Raw genomic sequence first — 27434 nt, forward strand, 5'->3', positions numbered from 1 at the left:
CTACTGTCTCCTGCTGCATCATGGAGAAAATTAGGGGGGGGGGGGGGAAGACTGTCAGTGGAGACGGCTCTATGGTTGCATGTATTACAATACAAACTCTTGACATACATAACAACAGTAAGGTAAGAGTATACCTTATTTTATACTGGTACAACAAAAGGATATTTGTTACTAAGAATTTTCCCTGATGGTATTGTGGCTTTGTACTTACAGAATGTTAAGTTGAACTGGCTGTGCAATCCAAAGTAGTGGCACCCTGCATGGACCATTCCATAAGTCATGATGCAGAGCTGCCACATCACCTTGCAGCACTGTGCATCCTTGGTGGCATAGTTTCTCAATACATACCCCCTCTAGCCTATTTCTGTAGCACTTCACAGCATGATTTTCGCACTCTACCTTCTTGATGGCTATTCCAGTATGATGGAACCCCATAAACAACAATGTGGTAAACTGAGCCAGCTTCATCACAAATAAGCCAGAGGTATACTGGACACCATGCAATTGCTCTGATTGTTGAAATCTATGGAGGATATTGTCAGCTTCCACACTGCAGGAGCTACCTGACCAATTATGGAAGCACTTGTGCACTGGTATTGGTGTTCCTCTCCTTGTGTTGATGGCACACACAGAATAGTACTTGATTCAGACTCCAACAAACAGGAGTCCTTCGGTTACCATCCCATATATCATCCCAACACCAGAATTAACATTTAAGAATGTCCATGGTTTAAGTCTCATTTTTACAGGCTGTGAAACCATAGAATTCAATAACTTTTAGTTAATCTGTTCTGTGTATGCTGGAAGATGGCGATACATTGCAGGGTTTTAACCCTATATAGTGAGGTAGCTTAGCAAAATTATTGTTACAGGATGGATAAAAGCACCATTTTTGGTACACAAGTTATTTATGGCATACTTATCATCAGTGTTGGGAGTAACGCGTTACGTAATACTATTACTTTTGTGGTAACTAAGTAATATAACGAAATACGCTATAAAAACAGGTAATATAACTCAAGTTATTTTACTTACAAATGTAATGCGTTACCTAAGTAATATAGTTACTGTAACGAATCTAATATTACGTAATTTTATTACTACAAGTAACGAAGTTACTAAACTCATTAATAATCCACTGAGTAACGCCTAGCTACAACAAAGTAATGAAGCCTACTGAATGAGGCTTATTCACCAGATTCTTACTTATAATCAAGATTTGCGCATTGTCCAACAACGCAATCGTGTCACGTGATAAGGTGGTAGTTTCACACGTGACGGTTTAAGGCTGTGGACACAAAGTAATATAATATGTAATATTATTACAGTTACTTTATTTTATGGGTAACATGTAACTGTAACTAAATAGTTCAGCTGCAAGTAATATGTAACTAGTTACTTGTAAAAAGTAACTTGCCCAACACTGCTTATCATACAGTACATATTAGGAGGTTTGGGTTTTTTTCTGGCCAAAAATGCCACCAAAAAACCAGCTTCATAATACCATCCTGGCACCTTGGCAGTATTGGTTAGGCCCAAAAATGCCTTCAATACGACCCTAAATGATTTAAATAGATTGCTACAAAATTTTAAAATTCACTGCTTGCCTGCATGTCTTCAGACAAGCGTAATTCGATAACAGCTAAGGCAAAAGGCTTGTTTTTTTTTTGTTTTTTTTTGTTTTTTTTTTTACCGTTTGACGTCGCTTCGTCCTCAGATGTGCCTTTTGGCATACCACTGTATGTACAATGCTTGCATCACGGACTTACCTTCTTCTCCTTTGTGTCCCATTTCTTTTTGCTGACCGCCAAAGGTGTTGAATCGCGGTAGCATGATGGCTTCCAGGAATCGTCCATATATATATAAGGAAAAATTAAGAATTTTAAGTTTGATTAGGGATCATAGAAAAAAAAGTAGGGAAACAATGTCACCTACACCTGCAGATATACTAGTTTACCATTACTGAATTAGGGATTAAACGTCCACTAGTATATCTGCAGGTGTAGGCGACCTCCCTTGCTTCCCTACTTTTTTTTCTATGATCCCTAATCAAACTTAAACTTCTTAATTTTTCTTTATACTTGTCAATATTAGAAGGGGTGCCCACCAAACCTAATTATGTGTGGGCTGAACACAAAATGGCCATCAAGTAGCCTCAGTATAGTACATTTACGGTATATCGTACACTTGAATTTGGAATGAAAAGCACTTACGTATAGTTTTCATATTTTTCATGAATTATATCTGGCATTCACTATGTGCTGTACAGACTTGTCAAATGAATTAGTAAATGGTACTCTAGACTTTAACTTTTGGATGTGTGCAAGTAAATTTGAGTAGTCTTCTTAGACCAGTCAGTGGTAGTTACTACCAACGTTAAGATGCATTTTCACAATAGCGCTTTGGTTAATGCGTCAACATGCATTTGGACTAGTTAATAATACACAAATTTTGGCTCAAACTATAGCTCATGCACACCATGCAATTTGGTAATCACAGTTAACGTTAGACCCATAAAGAAGACTACTCAAATTGCACACATGCAAAAGTTAACTTACACAGTAGCATTTACTGATTCATTTTACAAGTTTGTACATATCGAATGCGAAATATGATTTAATGAAAACTAAGTGTATTTTGCTCCATTTTCAAGTGTATGATGCTACTTGATGGCCATTTTGTTTTCACGTCACACATAATTAGGGTTTATACATCTTTCCCAGCACCCACATTTTGCTGAAAAACCTACCCTTGTATCTTTAAACTAAAGCTTGTCATACAGACAATTCTGAATCTTTCATATTGCTGGAAACTTTAAAAGGTGTTGGGAAAATACATAAAACTGTCTAGAATCTAGACAGCTTTCTAAGATGGCTACTATAACTACACTTGCTCTTGCTACCAAACACACATTCTTGCTTTTTCCTTTGAAAGTATACAGAGTGAAGTTTGAATAATACAGCAGATTTGGATGCCATTCTGGGGTGTGGGGTCATACTTCCCAGGAATATTTTAGATTATAGAAGGTCCGTTATAGCATTTTAGACTGCTCTTACTGTGTTTTACAAATAAATTATTAGCTACCACATATTAAAGGAGATATAATATACAATACGTACCTGCTCTATGTGCAAGAACGTGTCCTGAATCAAGAGAAAAACATTACATGATAAGTTCTTATAATACAAAAAAAATTGCACTAAAAAGGTTGCCAAAAGCAATAAAAAAAGAAAAGAATAAGTCCACCAGCTGACATTGAACCCGGCCATGACCTCATGATTATAAGGAGCATGCCATGACCACTTAGCTAAACCACCAACACTACTGAATTGGCATTAGAAACCGTCTTATAAAGTGACTGGTATAGGTGTTTACATGCAGTTTGCATGTGGTATACAGAAAGAATTCAAACGAATTTTTGTCTATACCCTTGCACTAATAGCGCTGTAAGTGACAAACGACGGCAGTTAGAAGGCACTAATAGCGCTGTAAGTGACAAACGACGGCAGTTAGAAGCTTTATTTAAAACCGATGTAATTCTTAGATGATAAGCACTTTGTTTGACACAGCAACTGCTTCAACACATGCATCGGTTTGTGAGATTATCGTCGCCTAAGGAATGTAGACAGACAAACAGATGGACGGCTTTTCAAGCTTTATATATAAACATCTGGTAGTGGTTGACTGCTCTATTAGAGTATTTAGATTTTTTGCTGCAAGCAGTGACCAATAATAATTGTGACACACTGACACCCCTTCTAAAAATGGTCCAAATGCTTCAACAAATCTTCCCTCAAGTGGTGCTTTTATCTGCTTCGTAATGATCTCTTCAAAATTCAATACCCTGTTAAAAGCAAAGAATGTATTTCAGTACAAGTATGCAGGTGGTAACCTCAGTATTTGTTTAGGATGTGGCTTGCTAAACCATCAACAAATTGAACACCAAAAGCTGGGTTAAATAATCCTAAACCGGCATTTTGATATACCCGTTATCAAAGACTGTCACGGTATGATAACCGGTTATGTCACAATCATAACCAGTATATCGCCAAGCACGAATGACAAAAAAAACCCCAAAACATAAGTACAAAAGGAATTAGCTACAGTATATACTCTGAACACAAAAATTAGTACAACAAATTTCTAAATGGGGAGTGATGATATACAGATTAGAGGTGTGCGATATCAATATCAGGATTAAAATATCACAATTTTGATTTGATTTTGATACTTAATTGAATTGTGTGGGGGTGGGAGGCTGATGTTTATAAATATGCTTTAAATATAATGGATGTACAGGCATAAGCCTTTATCCTTACAATACAAATGCAATAGATTCACTAAAACCAATGCATGCAGGGGCGGATCTAAGATTTTTAGAAGGAGGTTTCCAGTGGTAGTAGAACTCAGATGTGGGGGTCTGGGAGTGCAGCCCCCAGACACTAACAGGGTTTTAATTTGAAATTTAATGAACTTGCTGTTTAAAACCTAGAGTTTCTGATCTACTGATGCTCACTAGCATTTAATATGTCATGTTTTTACCAATAATTATGTAGTTAGCTATGATAGATTGGTCTACTGAATCTTTATGATTAGCTTCAAGTATATTTAGCTAGCTTTATAGCTAGTCATGATCAACTCTGCTTCTTCATAGCTACTTGGCATTTCTGCTTCATTATCACTATTACCATCATCTTCTATATCTTGCTCTGTAGTCTTGGAAGGTTTACTGCTATGCCAATAATAGGGTGAAGAACATAACTCTAACTTAACAGAACAGCTACTCTAACTTAACAGGACAGTACTCTAGCTAATTTGGGGGAGGGGAGGCAAAGTCATATGAGGTGGTTAACATTCAGGAAGTATCTAAGAATCATTAACTGTACCTTAGTGTGCAAATCATAATATCAGGACATGCATATTTGCCTAACAGGAAATTTTGAAGGTTGAGATTGAATTTTAGAACATTTTCAATGGTGCATGCGTACATGAATACAGTATTCCTCAATGACTGTCATTAAGTACTGTACGAGTAGATATCAATAAATGAAAGGCCTTTGAAATACACACATAAATTTATAAAGATACATCTCTAATAGCAGATAGGTTTGGATAAATTGCATCCTAAAAACAAATAAATTGCGGAACTAGCATGTCGCTTAACTTTCTCACTGCCACATGGTGGTTTTGATTATAAACACCCGTAGCATCACATTCAAATCGCTCTGTAACTTCAGTCCATTGTTTTAGTAGCCCCTGCGCTTATCCTGAGTGGGCACGCCCTTAAGTGAACGGGAACAGGGATAACCGGTCTCTCGCGCACTATTGCGCACTTAGATGATGCAATCGTGTACTTTTGGAACGTCAATAACAAGCATTGTAGACGATTCTTCGACGTGATAATGGCACTACTAATAAAGAGAAACAGTAAGGAAAGGGATTATATAGGTTGGAGTGGCATGTTGCTACTTTTGTACGCCTCGAAACAGTGACCTCGTGCTTGCATGCGCATGTGCACTTGCTCAAATGTTGGAAAACCAGACTTAGGTAATTGCTACCGCCCCCAACATGCACTATTAACAAACCTAGGAAACTGGTAGATCAGCTTTTAAAATGGCTAAATTACGCTTCATTTCTAGCATGATTGTGTAATCACAGACCAAAAATGCTATAACTTTATCAAAAATATCTCAACAATCAATAATTATAGATTAATAGTTAATTAATTGATAAATATCAAAATCAGCATCTGCATGCAATGTCGAAAATCGATACGATAACAATATCAAAAAATTACCGTGATATTGATAACTTTCAATATATCGCACACCACTAATACCAAGAGTTCATAATATATATACTGAGGAGAGTATCCTACTCTCATATACCCCTGTAGAAGGGCGTGTCGTGAAGTTATGACGTAACGACAAGATGTTTTGGTTTCTGACGTACGAGCAGCCATACAAGTACAAGAATTGTTAGCACCTTTTCACACTCGCGACGCTCAGAATAGCCGTATTCATGAATGGCCTAGCAAGAAACGCCTACTAAGTGGTCTTAATCCATGAAGTAACGATTGTAGTTCGGTGAGAAACGCTTAGAGCTGGAGATGATTTGGTTGCTAGCGACGTTGTTAGGCATGCGTTCAATCGATACCATGTTCAACTAATGACATCATTAATTATACAAAGAAAACTCAGAAGTTCTACGTCATAACTTCACGACGATACGGTCTTCTACAGGGGTATATGAGAGTAGGATACTCTCCTCAGTATATATATTATGAACTCTTGCTAATACAGATAGTATAATTATTGTGAGCTATTTCTGTGTTATAGCCAAGGAATCCTTCACTGCTAGAAATGTTGTCAATGACCTTGGAATTAATTTCTTTGTTGGAAAAGTAGATTTTTTCATTGGAAATTTAACTGAAATTTCAAATCTGTATGATTAGAATTTGCAGTGTTTGGCAACAGAATTTGATTATTTCATTAGTAAAAGTTATACTGCATGCACTAATATACATAATAGTAAAAGACAAGATGGGGTTCACTGTCATTAGAAGATGTATAGCACCTTCTAGATTATAAGTGTACCAACATGTGCCCATAATCTGCTTTGTATTTCGTTCACCTTTTCTCTGCACGGCACTTATCGATTGGAAATTATTAGCGCCTGCTCCAAAAAGAGTCTGGAACGGTTAGCATAGGCAACTCATTTCTAACACTCTCAACCACTATGGAGGGTGTTAATGAATTCCAACAAGCCTTCGCCCACATCTTGGCCCACAAAGATCCAATATTTGAGTTTTATGCCTTTTCAACAGAAAGATTTCAAGTTGTTAGTGCCATGACACTGTAGAGCCTGCTTCACTGGCAAGTGCTGTTAAGAGAATTGACTGCTCCTGAAAAAGAAAATGGTATTGTGTAAAACACGAAATATGTTTGCCTGTTAGGCATACGCTTTTGTCACCAAATCCATGCCTCACTTCAAGTAGCAGCAGTGCATGACTTATTTTTCTTGTCCCCAATGCGTGGGCGGCTGGGGACAAGACTAGTTTGTTACCAGGTATGAGAAATCCTTAAAACTTAAGGCCATTCCAAGAAAATTCCTTGTTTTCCATTTCATTGACCTCAAAAACACATGCAGGTGGGCGGCTCATCCATTATAGCTAATTTTCGAAATTCATAACTAACTTACAGTAGGCATTCCAGTATCCGAGATTTTTTAATTAAAAAATTCTCCGTATATTCCCCTATAAAACCCTGGCACAAAATAACAACTCGTGTTTAACTTGGGATTGCTCCATCGTCCGAGCTCCAATGAGGATGAAAATCGCTGTGGGGTTTGTCCACATGTTGATCATCATGAAAATCTTAGTTTTATCGTGCACGTTACATATAAGTAAGTTTTGTGTTGTTTTGTGACCTTTTCAAGCCATGTAATGTATGTAGAATACTTAAAAACGTTTAAAAACGTACTGTTGGGTGGAAGGTAGTCACTGGTGCTTACTTTACAGTGCGTAGGTACTTCGCTCTGGTTATCGATTTTCAGCTCCAGAGCAATTTTCTGATGGCTGTGTCATCAGTTCAAAAGTATATACCACTTCAAAGTCAGCATAACAATGCACAATTGAAACCACAACTCCACCTTAGGTATTGTTGCATCACTGTGGTAACTCCACTGTAGTTGTTTACCTTTATAAGTTGTTAACTTGATGTTTTTACTTACTTGAGATAGCCACTTGCCTATGGGTATACACCATTGTATTGAGAAGTGTGCAGTGGGTGAAACATGTTTGCTCACCACAAAGCATACAAAGATCGCTGGGATCTGATATGATCTGAAGTTACTCTCATTACATGTACAAACTTGCAGCTAAAAGCAACTGCAGTTTCAAGATAGTCCTGATTGCTAGATGGCTTCCTGATTCAATTGTGCCATTTTTCCCTTTGAAATGTATGGGGAGCCCTGGAGAAAAAATGTACCTTTTTCAGTTTTTAAGCACTGTGCATGCCAAAGTAGCTAATTCCAACCCAACAAACTATATATTTCTAGAAAGATCGGCAATCGATACTCTATCTATTGAGAATATCAAAAACCCATTTTTCCAAAATTTAAAAATCGGGCTAGAATGCCTACTTACAGGCAAGAATACAGCAGAAATATATTTAAGAACCTGAACAGTGAAAAGCTAGCTAAATGGGCTTTCTTAATGCTAAACTAGTTATTGCTATGCAATCACGGATAAATAATGAATAAAACCAAGGAGGGTGTCACTCCAATAAGCACTGTACTACGATCTGCGGTCAAGCTGATCAAGATCGATTTATGATTTTGACGTTGACTTTCATCGAATTTTTGTCTTGACCATGGACCTGATTCCATTTATTTTCGCTATATTTTCGTGCACTACTTACTCGCGAAGCTTTGACCGTGCTGGGAAAAGTTTGACCGTTGTTCTACGTGAAAAATCGGCCTTTTCATTGACCTTTAGCTTTGACCGCGGTCGTAGATCGTAGTACTGTGTATATTGGAGTGACACCACCTTGTAATATGTTCAGTTGACAGCAATAATGAATGACCATGCGGGAAGGGAAATAATGAATTTTATTGGAGTGGCCTAACCACAAAACCATCAACAAATGAATATATTTCACACTGCAGCCCTGCCCGTTCGAGCTTCGCGACATTTTTATACTAATCCCATTGTCACAATTAACACATTACACTACCTGACACTCGTGCCTTACACCAACAAATCAGTTCCTCTACTCGAGTCTGTTCAATCACGTTCCTCGCGTTTTCGTACAGTGCACGTGATACCGTAATTCTAAAACATTTAATTACGTACAACAATTACGAAATACTTCAGACCATATATTAAAGCACATTTTACAACGTTTCTTGAACTACAACACAGAAGTTCCAACATGCCTAATATTCAAAATAATTTTTTTATGCATCGCTGGTTTGCACTTTAATTTGTGATAAAACGTGTGTAACTAATGTAATTTAGCGATGACTAGATCAGAATAATGGCTGTTGGGAAGCAGTAATAGGTCCAAAAGGATCCTGCGGAGTACTGAATTGTGATGGCTGCTGCTGTTGCTGCTGTATCATGTTGGGTTGATTCCAATTAGTGCCCATGCCTCCAGCTGACATCCCTGGCTGCATCTGGAACAACATAAAACAAGTATACAACACATGCACACAGGCACAGACATAGGCACAGACATAGGCACAGACATAGGCACACACACACACACACACAACACACTCACCATCGTTCCTCCATAACCTGGCATCATTGGTTGGTTCATGCCATAATAACCTCCAGTCATTCCACCATATCCCATCATACCCTGGGGCATCATTGTCGGTTGCTAAAGTGAGCACAGAACAACAACGTATTACCTCAACATCCAGTACAAAAACTACACCAATACATGCCTTAAAATTACACAAGTATTTATACGTACTGTACATATGAGCATGCAGTATTGTATTGTCTTACTGGTTGTACGTTAGTTGAAGCCATACTGGACTGCCAGTTTGGACCACCAGTTTTAACTGTACTAGTCGGTGGCTTCCATTGGTGTTGTGTTCTAAACAGAGCATTGATACATTAAAAATTAAAGTACAAATGATATTATATGTTTCAAATCACATTGAACAATGCACAACAGAAAAATTTTAACTTTGATCAGCCAATTTACTGAAATTATACACAGTAAAATATTACATCGTGTAAAGAAAATTGTTAGTGCAATTGCAAATGTGTAGGAATTTAAGACACATACAACTGGAGTAGAACACAAGCAAACTTACTTTTGTGGTGTGAAGCCAGATTTGTCTAGTCCAAGTGCTACATAAAATACACATGAATGTTAAGACACACAGAATTTGAGCATGGAAGGCCTACTTTGTAGTAGTCTAGTGAGAGAATAGTTTGGAAAATTGTCAAAAATTTGTTCAGTAACATATTGTATCTCTATCATGGCAAGTTTGTCATAGATTGATGCATGTACATTACAGAGTATACAGTACAGATCACCAAGATTAATCCTTGCTATAAATCACTGAACTACTGTACAGTACATACACTACATGTACACATACTCTATGGAAATACTTACACAAATTTTCAACTGCACTCGTTAAGCCTGTTTCCAAGCTGGATCCTAGATTGCGTGGCTGTGGTTTCTGCAGTGATTGGTTGCCCATGTTATATGTCACTGTGGGCTGTAATATGTTACCACCCTGGGGTGCTCCATTAGAGGTTGAGGATTGATTAGCACCTCCAAAAGGTGCTCCAAATCCCTGAGTTTGTTGAGCTCCAAAGAAGCTTACCTCTTGGTACCCTTAGAATTTACAAAAAAAAAAAAAAATTACATATATACCCTTAGGCCATTTGAAACTTGATTATTAGTGTCTCATCCCCTTGCTGTATCAGTAATTTTAGTACTGTTGGTAACTAGCTAGAGCACGTAGACTAAATAAATTGCTTTGTAATTCAGCAATATAAATAAATATAAAAATCTGGCTGCATTGCTATTTTGAGTATTGTAGGATGACAAACTAATAATGAAGTCAACAGGTTACATAACTATCAGTGTTGGGAGTAACGCGTTACATAAGTAACGCGTTACGTAATATTATTACTTTTGTGGTAACAAAGTAATATAACGAAATACGCTATAAAAACAGGTAATATAACGCAAGCTACTTTACTCACAAATGTAATGCGTTACATAAGTAATATAGTTACTGTAACGAGTCTAATATTACGTAATATTATCACTACAAGTAACAAAGTTACTAATCTCGTTAGTTATCCTCTGAGTAACGCCTAGCCACAACGAAGTAACGAGGCCTACTGAATGAAGCTTATTCACCAGCTTCTTACTTATAACCAAAATTTGCATATTGTCCAACAACGCAATCATGTCACGTGATAAAGTGGTAGTTTCACACGTGACAACTTACAACTTAAGGCTGTGGACACAAAGTAATATAATATGTAATATAATTACAGTTACTTTATTTTATGGGTAATATGTAACTGTAACTAAATAGTTCAGTTGCAAGTAATATGTAACTAGTTACTTTTACAAAGTAACTTGCCCAACACTGATAACTATTACATACTATACACAGTAACGAATTACTTATATTAAGTACAATCATGGTATCCTATAAGAGCATCAAGATCGACATCACTCTATGACATATAGCTCACCTCCACCAGGTGGAGCCCAGGGGTTTGCACTAGTTGCAGGCACAACAGGTTGCTGGGGAGGTGGACTATTTCCCTTCCATGGAGATCTTGACTGACCCATGGCCATAGCAGTAAAAGCAGATGACTCCAAGCCAATAAGATCATCTTCTGTGGTTGACTCTGATTTAGTTGTCGTTGTAGTTGTTGCACTACTACTGGCAGCTGTGATTTGAGGTGGTAAAGTGGCATTTTGTTGCTAAGGAAACAGACAATATATCAATGGCATGATAGCTACGCTATTGCACTGTATAATACTGTCTTCACAAAGGGTAATCATTAAAGCACTTGCGTGAATGAAGATCAAACAAATAAGAGTGCTATTATTTCCATACAGCACTGACAGGAAAATACAGCACTACAGTGTATGTACAGAAATACAGCACTATTGATCATGTGCGCAACATTTTAAATCGCCGGAATGATGCTATCTGTTTTATGACCAAAGTTGTACTACGTATATAGACACTTACTGATTGTCTAATGGCTGAAACCGATGTGGTTCAAGTCTACCAAATGGACGCTCCGAACGAAGATGACCAGAAAGCAGTTAAACCACCACCACACTCGTGCAATATGAGCATGCTGGCGTGGTCTCGAGCCAAATATGTATTAGTCTCTCACCTATGCCCTTGTACTCGCGGCAGTGCTTTAACTTGTATTTAGAACACATACATATGTAAGGTAATTAGTGTGTACCTTTATAGAATCCATTCGTTTCTGTTGAGATTCCACTAATGATTTGTTCAAAGACGGTGATGCACTTGCTTTTGTAGATGTATCTTTTGCAAAAGGAGAAAATGGTCTAAAAATAGAACATAAAAATGCTAATAACAAATCTCAATTGCATAGGATCATTCCCAAGCACAAGAACACTTACGCTTGTGCTGTTGATGTCTTTTTACCACTTTCTAAGTCCTTCAAATGTTCTTCTAATGCTGGCAACAAATCTGCTGTCACCTACATACACATGACAATAATAATAGGCTACACGTAGAACTAAAACACAGTATATATATTATATAGAACAAAAAAACTGTGCCCAAATGAGAAGACACACAACTTCTGTAGTCACCGCATAGCTAAAGAAAATACAAGACATGTACTGCTTAAACCCCTAGAAAATCAGCAATTCACATAAATGTGCATGATCCCTTAATCACTATTGAACTCTATTTTCAAAAAAAAGTTGCAACACACATATAGGATTACATGGTACATGGTATAATTGAAGTGTGCATCCACAACTGCACTGCACATACAGACAGTACATATACAGTGGTGTACCTCCTTCAAATCTAACGTTGAGTCCTTATCTATTCCAACATCCTAGACAGAAACATTAAAAAATTCCTAGTAACACGTACAGTAACGTAAAATCACTGTGATACATACATTATCACATGTTATGTTACGCCTGTAGCCATACATACACATCAAGTCAAGTACCTTTGCGACTTGCAGAAAACCTTTAACTCTGTCACCAACAGGTAAAAATTTGCGGTAAATTTCCAATGCTTCTTTTGCCTCAGCCTTCTTCATTTCAAAATATTTTTCTGTGAAAACACAAATCCACTACTATTATGCGTGTGCATGTGCGTGTATACATGCATGTGCACATGCACAAGTTTGTGACTGCATATCTGATATCGCAATAATGCAATATTACACAATTTATGGCGTATATACAGTACGCACATACCTAACAAATTTATCATAGAATCATTGTAGGCATGGAACAGTTTGATCAAATCCTGCAACATATAAGAATGAATATGCAAGATAGCTATACTGCACATGTAAGCACATGCACCGTATGCATGCATTCATAAAAAACACATTGCAACACATGTAGCACAGTTCATAATTCATAAGTAACACAGCAGCTACAGTATATAGGCAACTTCTACCTTGTACAACATCAGAAAAGCAGTGTTGATCACTCCATTGGTTAATTCACTGACCTGTAACTGTTAATGTGAGAAGAAACAAAGTAAAATTAGAAGGATACAATCACAGAAGAGAAATTGTGGGATTCAAATTATGGAAGTTGGCACCTAGTAAGCCTGCTAACTTTGTTATTATGTAAGGCACTACAGTTGTATGTACATACAAATACAAACTACATGTACATAACCTTGTGAGAATATAATAACCTTGCTCCTTCGTCTGCTAAATGGCTTACACATGGAATACAGAAATATGTGACCATCTCAGCGAAAACCTGTCTAGTTTGCACAAGCATAAAAACAAAAGTTTCAAAAAAAGGTGAAATAACGTGTGGTACAAAGAAAATTTTATGCAAGTTTTAATCGAGCCATTACTCAGAGTCAAATCAATTAAACCTATATACCATCTTATTCACCTACTCATGGGGAGTTCGAAAATCTTTGTTTAATTTCTGTAGCCCCAATGGCTTGCCTGTAACGTGCATTGGTTTACGATGCGGTAGACGTAAACAAAATCGTTGCCACTTCTTCAATAAAACTGCCTTCATACGCCTATGCGCAAGTAACTGCTGGGCGAAAACTAAACTTTGGTTGACCAGCCAATCCATGATGAACATTGTAAGCCAAATCCCGACTCTGTAGTCTAGAAGTTATGGCTGTGAATGTAAGTGCCTGCAGTTTATTTTTATTATAGTCACTGTACAAATCGATTTCCTTGCTCTTCCTACTGTCTAGTGCTGTAACTCCAAAACTACTCGCCATAATCGACTGAAACTTTGGAGAACCATTGCTTGAATAAAGCAGATAAAGCTGAGAAAATAAAAAGAAATTCAGAAGTTGTGCGAACTAGACGGGTTTTCACTGAGATAGTCACATATGCATTCCACACATTACCCAAACAACCATTTAGTGATGCTTAGTAATTAATAATAACCAGTTTACTAAACTTGCAACCAAACTCATGATCAGCCTAAAAATCTAACAATATAAAGGTTTATGTTGTTAAACGAATCAAACTGTATTGTATATTTGAACTGGCTTGCCATCAAAGACATGAGCAAAACAGCTTTCTCAGTATTTCCTGGGAAATATGCTAGAGCAATGCCTTTCAATGTCCATGCTAAAGGGATATGGTTATGTCTACTAAGATTTCATCATTGGCACACAATTAACTAAACACTTGTATGTACCAGATACAACTGCTGCAAAGATTTACAGCTACATACATATCAAGGTCTACTGTATAACATTTAGTCTACTACTTGTATAATATTATAGTGAACTCACATCAATGTCCAATAAATTCTGAAGCATTGTGTGAATATGAGGGGCAGTTTTCAACAACTTGGTTGTCTCCATTCTACGAATAGCTCCTCCCTCACTATAGCAACCAAAAGTAGTGGGAAGGGTAATAATTGGAGCAATAACTCAAAACAAACATACAAAAATATACCACAAGCAAATTAACACCACTTTCAGTGAAAAACTGGAAGGTTTCCATTTAAGGTCTCACCTTCTAATATGGTGTCAGCACCAATTAGGGTCAATATTGTACAACAACTACAAAGAGCAGTATACCAATGCATACCCATGCTTCTGTAGGCACACACACTAATCACAGACAATAAAATGTACTTTAGATATGGACTAGCTATTGCTTGTGGTTACAGTACATTATCCCACTATGTGTGTCCAAGGGATTAACCATAAATGGATTACCATGGATTATGAAATTCATGTAACTGTCATTATGATACTTAATTATCCACAATATAATATCCCAGGTCAAGTCCAAATATAGACATACCATGCGTTTTATGGGTAATGCATGTAACTAACTATTTAAGATATTTACATTACAACAGGTATTATCTCTTTGTACACTTACAGTAACGTCATTAGTATAGACATTACATACATTCCACATAGCTTGCAGTCAAAAACAGCACAATACAATACACACACACGCGCGCATGCATGCATGCACACACACATTTACACACAACCACACAAGCCATAAAATCAGAACACACACAAAGTTACCCTTTAGGAAGTCTGCACACATCCATTGCTAAAGCACGATATGAAGCTGACACACAGTTCAGATACTTTCCATATCGACGCAAGTAACTTGACATATCATAAGCTGTACAAATAAAAGAGATGACTATAAAACATGTACACAAGACACACGCGCATGGCATGCACCTGCATGCATGGACATGTGCATACACACAAACACGTGCCCACACTATAGCAAAAAAACACATCAAGACACATATACATACACAACTATTCAACAGACCACTGCACCAGCAACACTATTAATACATAACATATAGGTAGCTGGTATATACACACATGGCATGTAGGTGTATGTATGCAATATGTGTGTCCGATGTAAGTGGAGTATACATGCAGACACTGATGCAATATCACCCACATAAGCAGACAAACATGTATATACTTACCCCACAACATATCACCCACGCAAGCAGACAAACATATACACACAACATACATACATAATAACAGGTTTCTTACCCAGCAAATCAGACTTATCACTGAACAAGTCAAGATTGAAGTTGTTGGATCTTGTAGCGAGACACTGAAGATATCTCTATTATACAATAATAACACAATTATAGAAATTATTGAATACTTAGCTACCCCTACAGTACAAATGTGTCACAATGAGGAACTCTTCAGCACCAAACAAAACTAAATTCAAACAATTAGTGTTAGGGTATACCATCTCAGCAAAAGGACAATGGCAACATAACAAACAGTACATGTCAGCTAATACTTACTACACATACCTCGTTTCCCAAAGTCATTAGGTTGTGTGAAGTGACAAGAGCCTTGAATGCTACAACCCAATTGTTGATACGTAGTCGATCAGCTAACAGGTCTACCATTACCGGCATGGACACTTTGGAATCATTAGTCATGTGAATGAGAACTGAGGAACAACAATGTCACTATGATCAATAAGTATAAGCAATCACATAGAGATATGTTTCCACAAAAATGAGAAAACATGTATCTCATGATACATATACATAATCATGTTGCTTTCCCTATACTGAAGGCTTTTCAAGAAAAAGGTCAGCATTGACATCACTTGCTGTGTGTGAGTTGGCATGGAATTAAAGTTTTTGCAAAGGTTCTGTATACGGTCTGCATGGTTCAGTGATATATTGTAGTAAAGCGATTACGACTAATTGATCAAAAGGAACAAAGAAATCTATGAGTGAAAAGGGCTGGCAGTTGAAATTCATGCCTTTCCAAATCCAGATACGTATGATGATATTTTGCTTGTTGGAAATATACACATCCTTGTTATTGTAGCCAACACAATGTAATGTAATATATGTACAGAATTGTCGGTGAAGAATATCTGATACTAAAAACTGTTCTTAGCATAAGATTTTCTATGAAACTATGCTATATGGTTTCAACTTACATTTTAAAAGAAATGTTTAAAATATCACACATACACAATCCTGCTGGGAGTATAACAGCTAACCCTTCCTTCAGACAGTCAGGAAGTAGGAAAATTAAGTATATACACAAATAGCATTGGTGAGCCATGTGATAAAGCCATCCATAGCAGGCCAGAAACAGAAGCCAGCACCATGTATAACACATTGCTTAACAGTTCTGTGGGAAAATACAGTAGTCATCAAGCACACATCATTAATTTGTGATTGAGATGTGGTCTCCCAGATGTTCGTTTAATGTACAACAACAGAATTTTGGAGTTGAAGGCCTGAGACTATATTAGTAAAAAGCTCAAGTTTCTTTTACTATTATCTACAGTGTCAAAGGAAAGGGTTAGCAAAAATTTCAGCTTATTACAGTGAATAGTTTTGGAATAAAATATTAGGAAGAGGAAAGAAGTTGTTTTGTAATTAGAAGCGACCATACCGAAAGTGCATAAATTCTTAGCCATTACATGTGTATGTGCATTGGTCTACACAGTAGGGATTGGCTCACTTGAATTAGTAAATCCACCAAGGTATAGGATTTTAGCCCTATATTCACTCATGTACACAAGCACAGTAGGAAAGTGATTCAAATGGACAATACTGTTTTATCTAATGTATGTGCATGGCTTTTAGGCTACAAAACAAAGCAAAGATATTCATAAGCAGGTGACGTACTAACTACTAAACAATATTAATATTGCAGCGTTACAATGGTTTGAAATATGCTTCAGTAGGGTCAATCAAAACTACTAATTTCACATTATAATTAATGTACATTTACTAGTACAGTATATTAGTATGAACTACAGGGTATTTTACTGCGACAGTCACAAATGTACACACTGTAAACTTTGGTGGACAGCAAGACGTTGCGTGCAGCCACCTCCATTAATAAAGATCTACCACTCATATCAGGTAGGTCACTAAAGTATGCCTACTTCATGACTTTATAACTGTAGCCAAGTCATCGCCAAAGGAATACATAGAAGGGTAGACTAAATTGTCATAGTTCTTGTCTACACTAAAATTGAAAGTAATATACTAGCCAGTCATAACTAGTTGGGAATTGGAACAAAAATTAATCTGAAGCTTTTTGTAAGCTTTTCAACTTCCTTCCTAAAGGGTGGATGCTGCTACTGTTTGGAAACAAAAAAAAATTGTTAAGAAGACATACACAAATTCCAGACCATACAATTCTTAATTGCTAAATTGTAATAATCACACTGAAAATGGATGATACAATTGAATCTACAATGCACTTTCAACATAACCATTTCAGGGGATAGTATTTCTGTATGTTCTTTGGCCCTTTAATTCAGAGCCATTAAGCTAAGCTAATAATCAGGCCATTGAAAGCCATAATTTCTACAAGTCTTATTTTTCATAAGATTATATGATACTCTAGTATGGCCTAAACTACACAATCCTCACTATACAATGTACATGACAGTTGCATTACAAATTGGTGTTCCCAAATGTAGACAAACACATGAAAGGGTTTAGTATTGGCTGTTCATAGTTAATGAAAATCACTTTTGAATACATCAATGAAATATGAAACACTTGTAAGGGAATATGAAAAATGCACAGTACAGTCATGAATGAAACAAACACCCCCAATAAACGACTATGGTCAACACCACACACACAAAGCACGCACGCACGTACACAAAGCATGCACGCACATGCTCGTTCAGACACATGCAATGCACACATACAAATACCCTTTCACAAAAGACCAGAATTATTATAAAGCTTCCTGCACGATATGATGAAAATAGTAAACTATTTTGGGCAAATCACTTATATAAACTAATTATGTAGTCATGGAAACAAAGTGCCCACAGGTTGTCAAATAGAACTTAAACAGGCCGCGACACAAACTATAAGTATGACCCACATAAGCACACAGGAATCTCACAGTGGGACACGCACATGCAATTATAAAAAAAGGCAAAATTATACAGAGTGTGGCACAATATGCTGCTATTCTGCCAATTATAGGAACCCACAACAATTCTATCAAAACATAACATGCATGATCTAAAGTTTGTTGTAAATAAGATGTAATTAATTCAGTGGCTTTATATGACAATCGGTTCTTGAGTTGCAACATGTTTACACCATTGTTAAAGAGTACAAAATATTGACGAGAGAACTGCTAGCGCTGTTACAAAGTAGTTTACATCCACAAGGCAAATCAATATTTATATGTAGCAATCTAGTGTCCAGTTTCCTAGCACTACTTTACCACACAATAGAACAAAACAAAATGCAAATCTATGACTATACAATTACAAAATTTAAATCTTTATCTTTAGTACCAACCTAATAATAGTACTTAAGCCAAGTATTACGTACAACCACATACGGCATAGCCATGGTGACAGAAATGAATATATACTATATGGAAGAAACCAAGACAAAGGCCAGCAAGGCTTCTACCAAGACATAGATCTGCAACAGTTTATATAGAGCTCGTCACATAACTCTTCCGTGCAGTTACCGAGGTTGACGCTGCATGTAAAGCACAATAAAGCAACACCCTTAATATCACATACAGTGCACATAGCACTGAAACTTGGCAGCGTTCTTTCAAGAGTTCCTAACATTAAGAAGTGAAAAGACAAATCAGATCACACAGGTGGGTCACACCATAAATTAAAGTTTGTAAGTATCCCACCATCGATACGTACCACACACGTAAGGCGTTAAGACACGGTAGCTGTGGAGATAAAAGTAGGAATTCTCCATCGGTTCAAGGGGCAACACACACCAAACCCTTTTTTTTTAAACCCAACAAAAACCACAGTTAGCCTAAATTCATTTACAAGAAGATACGACACACTACTTAGCACTTACAGTCCACGTGTTTCTTTTTCGGTCCTAACATTTCTCTACTGGACGCCTTGCACACAATCTTGTTCAAATTTGCTCCAGTGACGGAGTTTTTGAACGCTGTCGCCTTGTCTATAACGGTTCCCGTTGCTGTCGACATGGCCGCTCCCGGTGATATAAAATATAAATAAGACTCTAGTTGACAATAAAATACCTACACACGATAAACAAATAATGGAAGGGGCCGAAATGGCTGGCTTAGCAGAGGGTGTACGTAAATCTACGGATTTTTGGTAATCTATCACGTGATTGCCCACGTGGGAACGGATTGTTCGCGAGTTTCTGGCCAGGCTGTTATCATCAGGCGAGCGGGAGGTGATTCTACTTTCAGTTTTATTTTAATTTTTACAAGGTTAACTCTGTTTGTGCACTGTGCGAAATTCAGCTCTCTGTTTTGCAGTATTTTCATATTCAATTCACGTGAGGCACACATATTTCAAACGACATGTCGGAAGAAGCAGAACCAATGAACGGAGAAGGCGAGGCCGCGCCTCCAGAACAATCCTCAGATACTGCTCCACCCGCCTCTGCTGACACCACGCCCCCACCCCCTGAAAACCCATATGCAGATGAGAAAGAATGGGGTGAAGACATTACACCTGATAAAGATGGTGGCCTCTTCAAACGTATATTGAAGGAGGGCAGTGGAGGTGAAAGTCCAATGGTAGATGATAAAGTATATGTTCATTACACCGGACGACTACTGGATGGAACTGTGTTCGACTCCAGTTTGGATCATGATGAACCATTCAACTTTACCCTTGGTCAAGGTGATCCTAAAGTAGTCGTTATATGTATGCTCAAGTGTTATTACCGACAATTTGTGTAGTTTTAAAGTGTACCATCAACCACAGTTTTTCTGAGTTGTCAATCATAGTTTTCGTGCTTCCACAGATGGTTGGTTAGCCTGGCACTATTTTTCAGCTGCACATTGTATATGCCAGCCACTCTTTGTATAGCGTTGTCATAATTCAATTAATAGTTGAGTAGTTGTTGGCTTATCTCTGGTATTGCCAGTTCAATGTAGTTTATGTCAGTTCAATGCAAACATTTTGCTGGTCCTTAAGTTCTATGGGACTTTTTTCAGTAATAACAGCAGTGTCAACAACTAGTTGTGGTTACAAAACTATGTTGTGCTTTGTTGAGTCCCCTTGTGGTCGGACTTTATTGATCAGTTGAGGTGTGTGCATATATATGCTTGAGATCATTTCAGAGAGACTTGCATGTACACTGTTTTGGTTAGGAATTGTTTGAATCATGACCAGGGTACCCAGATTATTTCAATATGTTGGGAGTTCTTTGTTCATCCATGTTATGTGATGATAAGATTATTTGAGTTTTATACCTTGGAAACAGGTAGCGTCATCAAAGGCTGGGATGCCGGTGTAGCCACCATGATAAAAGGAGAAAAATCATTGTTAACATGTAAACCTGAGTATGGATACGGAGATAAGGGTTCACCTCCCAAGATACCTGGTAATGCCATGCTGCAGTTTGAAATAGAGCTGCTGTCATGGCAAGGAGATGACATCCTCAGAAATGGTGGAGTAATGATGAGTACATTAAAGAAGGGAAGTGACAAGGATTACTATAGACCTAGGGAGGGGGCTCAAGTTGAGGGTAAGTACAACAATGTGCAACATTTTACTGTGTTAATCTGTCCTGTGGCAATGTTATATTTTAGCGTGTAGTATGTGCACATGTGTGCACACACGCGCACGTGTGTGGCAATGTACAGGTGTATGTACTTTGATTATTGAAAAGTTTTATTTCTCTACTTACAGTCCAACTACTTGGAAAATATGACAGTAAAGTGTTTGATGATAGAAAAATTAAGTTTCCAGTGGGTGAAGGATGTGAACACAATGTTGTTGAAGGCATAGAGGAAGCTGTGAAAAAGATGAGGAAACTTCAGCAAACAAGATTGCAAATTGCACCTAAATATGGCTGGGGACATGAGGGTAATCAAGAATTTGGTATTCCACCTGATGCTACAGTCACTTATGAGGTCACACTGTTGGATTATGTTAAGGTAGCTAGGTTTCAACAATAATTGTGGTATTTCTAAATTCTTCTTGAATAGTTGAAAGAATCATGGGAATATGACACTGTGGAAGAAAAGAAGACTGATGCTGAAGGATTAAAAGAAAGGGGAAATACATTTTTCAAGGTTTGTGTGTTTACATGTACACATTTAGTCTGTGCTTGAACCGCATTTGCGTCAACTCCATAGGCTAAGAAATTTACCCTAGCCCTAAAGCAGTATGACAGGGCTGCTGATCTGGTATCAGATAACTCAACAGCGAAGGATGAAGAAAAGGAACTTATAGCCCCAACATACAGACTCATTCAGCTAAATATCGCAGCTGTACACTTGCAGATGAAGAATTATGAGAAAGCTAGAGAGGCTTGTGATAAGGTACAATATTATTTTGTCTTTTGCAATACACGTTATAATGCAGTGCAAAGAAGGTTATAATTAATCATGAAATTTCGAAAACATCTTAGGAAATTTTTTTGTATCCTATGTTATAAGTCAATGCCATATGTGTCCCCAAAACCCTCACACATAATCTATGTTTTCCTAGCTATGGTACTCTTATATCTTAAATAGCAAAAGGTATCAAAATTCAATACCGAATGCCATGTTAGGTTGTAATATAGTACTGCAATAATTATGTGATGCATGGCTCAAGTCAATGCCATTAATTCATTTACCTATCTTTGCTTGTTAGGTCCTAGAGAAGGATGACAAAAACACTAAAGCATTTTACAGAAGAGGACAGGTATATATATGTTATGTTACATTGTTAAGCAATCTATATTGTTGTAGGCCTATTTTGGTATGCAAGAGTTTGAAATAGCAGAAAAGGACTTTCAAGAAGTGACAAAGCTGGAGCCTACAAATAAAGCTGCACAGCAACGAGCTACAGAGTGTACCAATAGGGTGAAGGCACTTAAGGAAAAAGAAAAGCGTATGTATCGGACGATGTTTGCTAAGTACGCAGAGCAAGAAGAAAAAGACAAGCAGGCTGAAGAAAGTGCCAAGAAATCCGCTGAACAAGCCACTGCTAAAACTGATGAAAAGAAAGAAGACACTACAACGAAAGAGGATAAAACGAGCGAAGATGCCAAAGAAGATTAGCGCCTCAAGATCATTAACTTTGTGACGCTTGCTGAATTGTAGCGCATCTCTAGGTTGTAGCCGCTTATGTGTGAATTTCTTGCGTACATTCGACATGCTATTAGGTTATAATTTTTTATGATATGAATTACTAAGTTACGATTCCGACCCCATGTCACTATTACGGGACAATAAGCCTTTCCAGAACGTCTTGACAAATCTTACGCAGCAGGACATCCGGCAATGGCAGGAAATGAAAGACCCGGATTGGATAAGGTGAGGAATGAATTGTCAGGTTAAGAGCACGTAACTTGAGATTGGCGCTTGTCTTGACTTATTATGTTGTGGCGGGCATTATATGGAATAATGCTAACACTGGCATAGTTCAACCTCTGTGCCCACATCCAGAAATATTACCTTGTACTCCTCATGTGGGATCAAAATTGAACTTTTAATGGATTTTGTGAGCATCTTATTCACAAAAAATTGACCACAATCCTACCAAACATTTGTTCCATGAACATTACTGATAAAGCATTTTGGCTATCTACAAAAATTTAATACCACAATAATTTCTTGCCTTATGGTAGTTGAAATTTGTATTAGCATATCATAGTCAGTAATGCTGGCATTTGCTTAAAAGAATTAAAACTGCATGGACATTTATTATATATTTTAGTGTATTGGGATCCATTACCAAGTTGTTCCAGTTACGTAAGATGCCTGACCTTATCAAAGAGTTACCTATGCTGAATGCAAAGATAACGTAAGTTGGTTTTTGTACATATGTAGTACATTAATATATGGAGTATTTTATACAGAAAATTCTCAAAGTCTGACATTGGACCGTTCCTCGGGGAATACTATCAGGTAAAGTAAAGTCATAGCAATTCTAATCCTTTGCAACAGTGGTGTATTCTACATGTGTAGTATCATGGTAGTATCTATGCAGGAATATTATTGTTCAAAAGTCTAAAATTTAAAATGCACAAGAATGTATATTACATAGATGGGGGGCACTTTTATGGGACACTGTTTGCAAGAAAAGATCGAGATACTCTAATAGAACAGTCAGGATCTGGATACTCTAATAGAGCAGTCACAGTATTCAGAGAAGCAGTGTAGCAAGTTACTTAGCTACGTATGTGTAGCTATAAATAAGGAGATTTAATTGGTTGAGAGCAGCTATTGTCAGCAGGATGTGACCTTTTTTTCTTTTTTTTTTTGGTCTTCAACTTACAGCTTATCTGGCCCCCCAATTTGGCCTGCTCCACCGCCCCTGATATATTGGCAGTAATAAGAGAATTCATGTTTAACGCGTAACCTGTGTATAAACACGGAAATCCAGAAGTATAATATGTTTAGAGTATATGTATTATTTATTGTACATAAGTTCAACATTTTCAAGTTGTTGTAGTAATTTTAAATAATGTATGCATTATGCAGTGCATGCTTAATGACACCTTATCCTCTCAACATGACTGTTGTGTGTAAATAATATGATTAGTAGACTCAGGTACATTGTGTGTTACTTCAAGTAACTTGTGTTTGTAAACTTTAATAAGTGGTGCATGACTGATACCATTCATGCCTAACTTTCAATGGTATCAGAACATGGGAAATAATGTAGCACCTATATTCCAAGCATTACCAATTGTATCTGTGACCTTGCACAGTATAGTACTTAATGGTGAGGATCATAATAGACTCCTTTGATTTCCACACCCTTGCATGTGTTGAACTCTTTGTGCATTCAAGTTTTAATGCATTATTTTCAGCTTGTAGCATGTAAAATTAATCAAATCACACTTCTGAAACTTAATACATTTATTCCCCCACAGGACCAAATTCTTAAGAAATGTATGATTATACTGAGAGAGGACGTCAGGGAGGAGGCTGGTAATATATTGCTCACAAAGCTTGCAGATGTGTGGACACAGTTCTTCACTTCCATATTACCAACACTACAAGCCATCTTTGCCACTGTTGAGCTGAAGATCAGCATCAGGACTATCACACTGCTCAGTTTTAGAGACATTGTTCTGTTGAAAACTGCTATTGAAGGTATACGATTACCTAAACAATTAGATGTCGAGCATAATAACTAGTCACAGCTAGTAATAAATTATTTTGATCATCTGAATATGACTCAAACAACCTGTTATCCTGATGGAAGCTCTTGAAATACATACACCCTTGACAAATTGTCATTGGAGGGAAACTTGCATGTTCACTTACTGTATGTACCATATAGTAAAAAAACTTTGCGGTAAAAAAGTTTGGTGAAAACCCACTATTGCAAAATTAATGAAAAAAATTTGGCAAATTTTAGAAATTTTTTAGCTACCACGTACTGTACAGCTCGAATACAACATCGCTACGCATCAGTGCGAGTGATTAAACAACTCACCAATTAAGAGGTGTGGCAGCCATTTCAATCGCGAGTCTTTATCCCTTGTATCGAGGAATGATGACTCACAATGGAAACAACTGCCACACTCCTTAATTATAGCAAGTCTTTTAATCGCTTGCACTTTCGCGTAGCGACGTTGTATTCAAGTGGTAGCTGCCGTACAAGTGTAAGCATCGTTCACTGGTTCTTGTAATGTCAAGAGCAATGTTTGGATTGTTGTGAACTCTTGTGGGACAATGAACCTCGCGACGATTGAAGGGAACACTTGGAAATACCCACGATACCTGTCACGATACAGGTATCGTGGGTATTATATAATCTGCTTATGTGATTGCTAAAAATTATTGGTGGATAAAACTTTGGTGATTGTAATGCAGGCCTTAATTTAATTTTTAAGGTGCTGAGGATAAATGGCCTTACATATTCACAAATGTACAGACATAGCGTCAAATTGTACAGACATGAGCTAGAGGAGCACTTTGTATAGACTGCTGGAATTGGAATAGGGAGTTTCCATTGAAAGTTTTGAGGTTAAACACAACCACATAGCTGCAACATATCACCAGACTGTGGTCATAACAGCTGCTGGTGATAGCAGTACACAAAGGGGAGGTGGCATTGGTAAATCCTTGGGTTGGGAAAATGTAGTATCTCCTAGCAACCAAGTGACAGTTATTGTTAGCACTACAAACAAACATGCACACATCAGCTTTTATGGTACCACTATTGGTTTTGCAAGGACTTGGGTGTCCGCCCAAAACTAATTATGTGCAGACATTGTGCTATTTGTGCGGATTTTGTCCGTTGACTGCACGTTAATTTAAGGCCTGTAATGCTATTCGCCAAAGTTTTTTACTATACAGTATATAGTGTCATTTCATATATATATTATACTCCTGTGGTGGTTATTGTAGATGCACTGGATGACCCTGAAGCGATTATTTCACCACAGATCAAACAAATGTTACTTGTACTGCAAGTGAGAATGTGGTATTTTGTGCTAAAAATTGTGAACACGTGATATATGGTGTAAGGCTGTATCCCTGTGTTTACTTTGCATCCAGTTGTGTTTTTCACGTAAAATGGTAGTACCTTTTGCCTGAGTGCAATAGTTGCACCTTCATGTACCCGTCTTTATATGCATGTGTGTACATAAATAAGTGCTGATTTAAACTATGTATATTCTTTGCAGAGTGTCCACCGAACTCCAATAAGTGATCAGTATTATGATCTGCAGAGATTAGTTGGAAAGGCAGTCAATCCATATATGGTAATGAACAGACCTAACAGATCTCCTTCCACCCGCAGAAAGAAACCATCTCGTGGAGGAAGCACATCCATTAGGTACATATATCTGTAAGTGCACTCTCACTACACATAGCTACGTAGTCCTGAGCCTGTAATACTTTTGAAATTGCTATCAAACAGTGCTCCAATTGTTTTCCCCTATTACTGTATGCTGAATTGTGCCTGGATTATGCTTGTAGAAAATTGCATGTTGACTGCTTTATTAGAGTATCAAATACATCTGTAAACATTATTTCTCTAACATGCAGTGACTTTTTTATTAGAGTGCATCCCTTTGCTAATAGAAATTTAGTGACTATTTCAATCTGCATCATGCATAATGTGCAGAATTTCAGTCCAATACACAAAAAGATGTTTATACACAGTGTTTTACCTATCTAGCTGGACCTAGCACACACACACAAAGCGAAAACCAGCAAAGCCTTTGGCTACCATGCTAGTACTGTCATGCCTACCCAGTGATCAGCGGGTCACCTGTGCAGTAATGTGCTGTGAGGTCAGGCAAATCCTCCTGTACCAGGACTAGTAGTAAGAGACTGTACCATGTCACACAGGTGTATCTTCACACACTGTGAGACATGGACAGTTAGCATTTGTGCACATGCACGCACACACGCACGCGCGGAGAGTCTTGTGCCACTTTTTCTTCATCACAGCACTTTTTAATTGGAAATGCATGTGATAAGTGCCATGACAGAGAAACAATGGCTTGGCCATGTGTGACACACACATACACACATGCATACACACAAATAGTGTATAATTTTCTTCCCAACAGTTTTAATGAACATGATCTTGGTCACAACCGCTCAGCCAGTGTTAGCAATATTGATGAAACTAATGAAGTAGAAGATAGTTGGCAGCTGAGGTCAGAAACAATGTCTGGAGAACATAAACCATTGACTAACAGTCAAAAACATCAAACATTCAATTTTTAACAATTCCTTTTGTACAAATAATTATTATCTCAATT

The 27434-nt window shown here is 37.4% G+C and overlaps 3 protein-coding genes across 3 annotated transcripts; 2 read left to right on the top strand and 1 right to left on the bottom strand.

Annotated features, from left to right (window-relative positions):
* Positions 1–8823: 8823 nt before the first annotated feature.
* On the bottom strand, positions 8824–19843 carry LOC136258061 (phosphatidylinositol-binding clathrin assembly protein LAP-like). Its single transcript, XM_066051367.1, has 17 exons — positions 19581–19843; positions 16047–16189; positions 15772–15847; positions 15271–15373; positions 14515–14608; positions 13189–13248; positions 12981–13032; positions 12728–12834; positions 12566–12607; positions 12159–12238; positions 11978–12083; positions 11243–11477; positions 10140–10364; positions 9832–9868; positions 9518–9608; positions 9285–9386; positions 8824–9177 (listed from the first exon to the last, which is right to left on the bottom strand). Exons 1-17 carry the CDS (start codon positions 19714–19716, stop codon positions 9031–9033), a joined length of 1836 nt encoding a protein of 611 aa, XP_065907439.1. The 5' UTR covers positions 19717–19843; the 3' UTR covers positions 8824–9030.
* LOC136258062 (peptidyl-prolyl cis-trans isomerase FKBP5-like) lies at positions 19812–22888 on the top strand. Its single transcript, XM_066051369.1, has 8 exons — positions 19812–19968; positions 20017–20386; positions 20973–21236; positions 21401–21648; positions 21700–21786; positions 21850–22035; positions 22352–22402; positions 22450–22888. Exons 2-8 carry the CDS (start codon positions 20062–20064, stop codon positions 22759–22761), a joined length of 1473 nt encoding a protein of 490 aa, XP_065907441.1. The 5' UTR covers positions 19812–19968; positions 20017–20061; the 3' UTR covers positions 22762–22888.
* LOC136258063 (proline-rich protein 5-like) lies at positions 22875–27432 on the top strand. The gene is made up of 7 exons (XM_066051370.1): positions 22875–23016; positions 23420–23506; positions 23562–23610; positions 24582–24804; positions 26068–26132; positions 26346–26497; positions 27240–27432. Exons 1-7 carry the CDS (start codon positions 22913–22915, stop codon positions 27397–27399), a joined length of 840 nt encoding a protein of 279 aa, XP_065907442.1. The 5' UTR covers positions 22875–22912; the 3' UTR covers positions 27400–27432.
* Positions 27433–27434: the final 2 nt, after the last annotated feature.

This window comes from Dysidea avara, chromosome 6 (assembly GCF_963678975.1).
Source record: "Dysidea avara chromosome 6, odDysAvar1.4, whole genome shotgun sequence".
Lineage (NCBI taxonomy): Eukaryota > Metazoa > Porifera > Demospongiae > Dictyoceratida > Dysideidae > Dysidea > Dysidea avara.

Coding starts and splice junctions, on each gene's coding strand:
- LOC136258062 (XM_066051369.1), top strand. CDS start 20,062: ATGTCGGAAGAAGCAGAACCAATGAACGGAGAAGGCGAGGCCGCGCCT. Junction 20,387..20,972: donor CAACTTTACCCTTGGTCAAG/GTGATCCTAAAG, acceptor CCTTGGAAACAG/GTAGCGTCATCAAAGGCTGG. Junction 22,036..22,351: donor CTAGAGAGGCTTGTGATAAG/GTACAATATTAT, acceptor TTTGCTTGTTAG/GTCCTAGAGAAGGATGACAA.
- LOC136258061 (XM_066051367.1), bottom strand. CDS start 19,716: ATGTCGACAGCAACGGGAACCGTTATAGACAAGGCGACAGCGTTCAAA. Junction 12,835..12,980: donor TTCTATGATAAATTTGTTAG/GTATGTGCGTAC, acceptor GTGTTTTCACAG/AAAAATATTTTGAAATGAAG. Junction 9,178..9,284: donor CAGGTTATGGAGGAACGATG/GTGAGTGTGTTG, acceptor ATGTTGTTCCAG/ATGCAGCCAGGGATGTCAGC.
- LOC136258063 (XM_066051370.1), top strand. CDS start 22,913: ATGTCACTATTACGGGACAATAAGCCTTTCCAGAACGTCTTGACAAAT. Junction 23,611..24,581: donor TCCTCGGGGAATACTATCAG/GTAAAGTAAAGT, acceptor ATTCCCCCACAG/GACCAAATTCTTAAGAAATG. Junction 26,133..26,345: donor AAATGTTACTTGTACTGCAA/GTGAGAATGTGG, acceptor TATTCTTTGCAG/AGTGTCCACCGAACTCCAAT.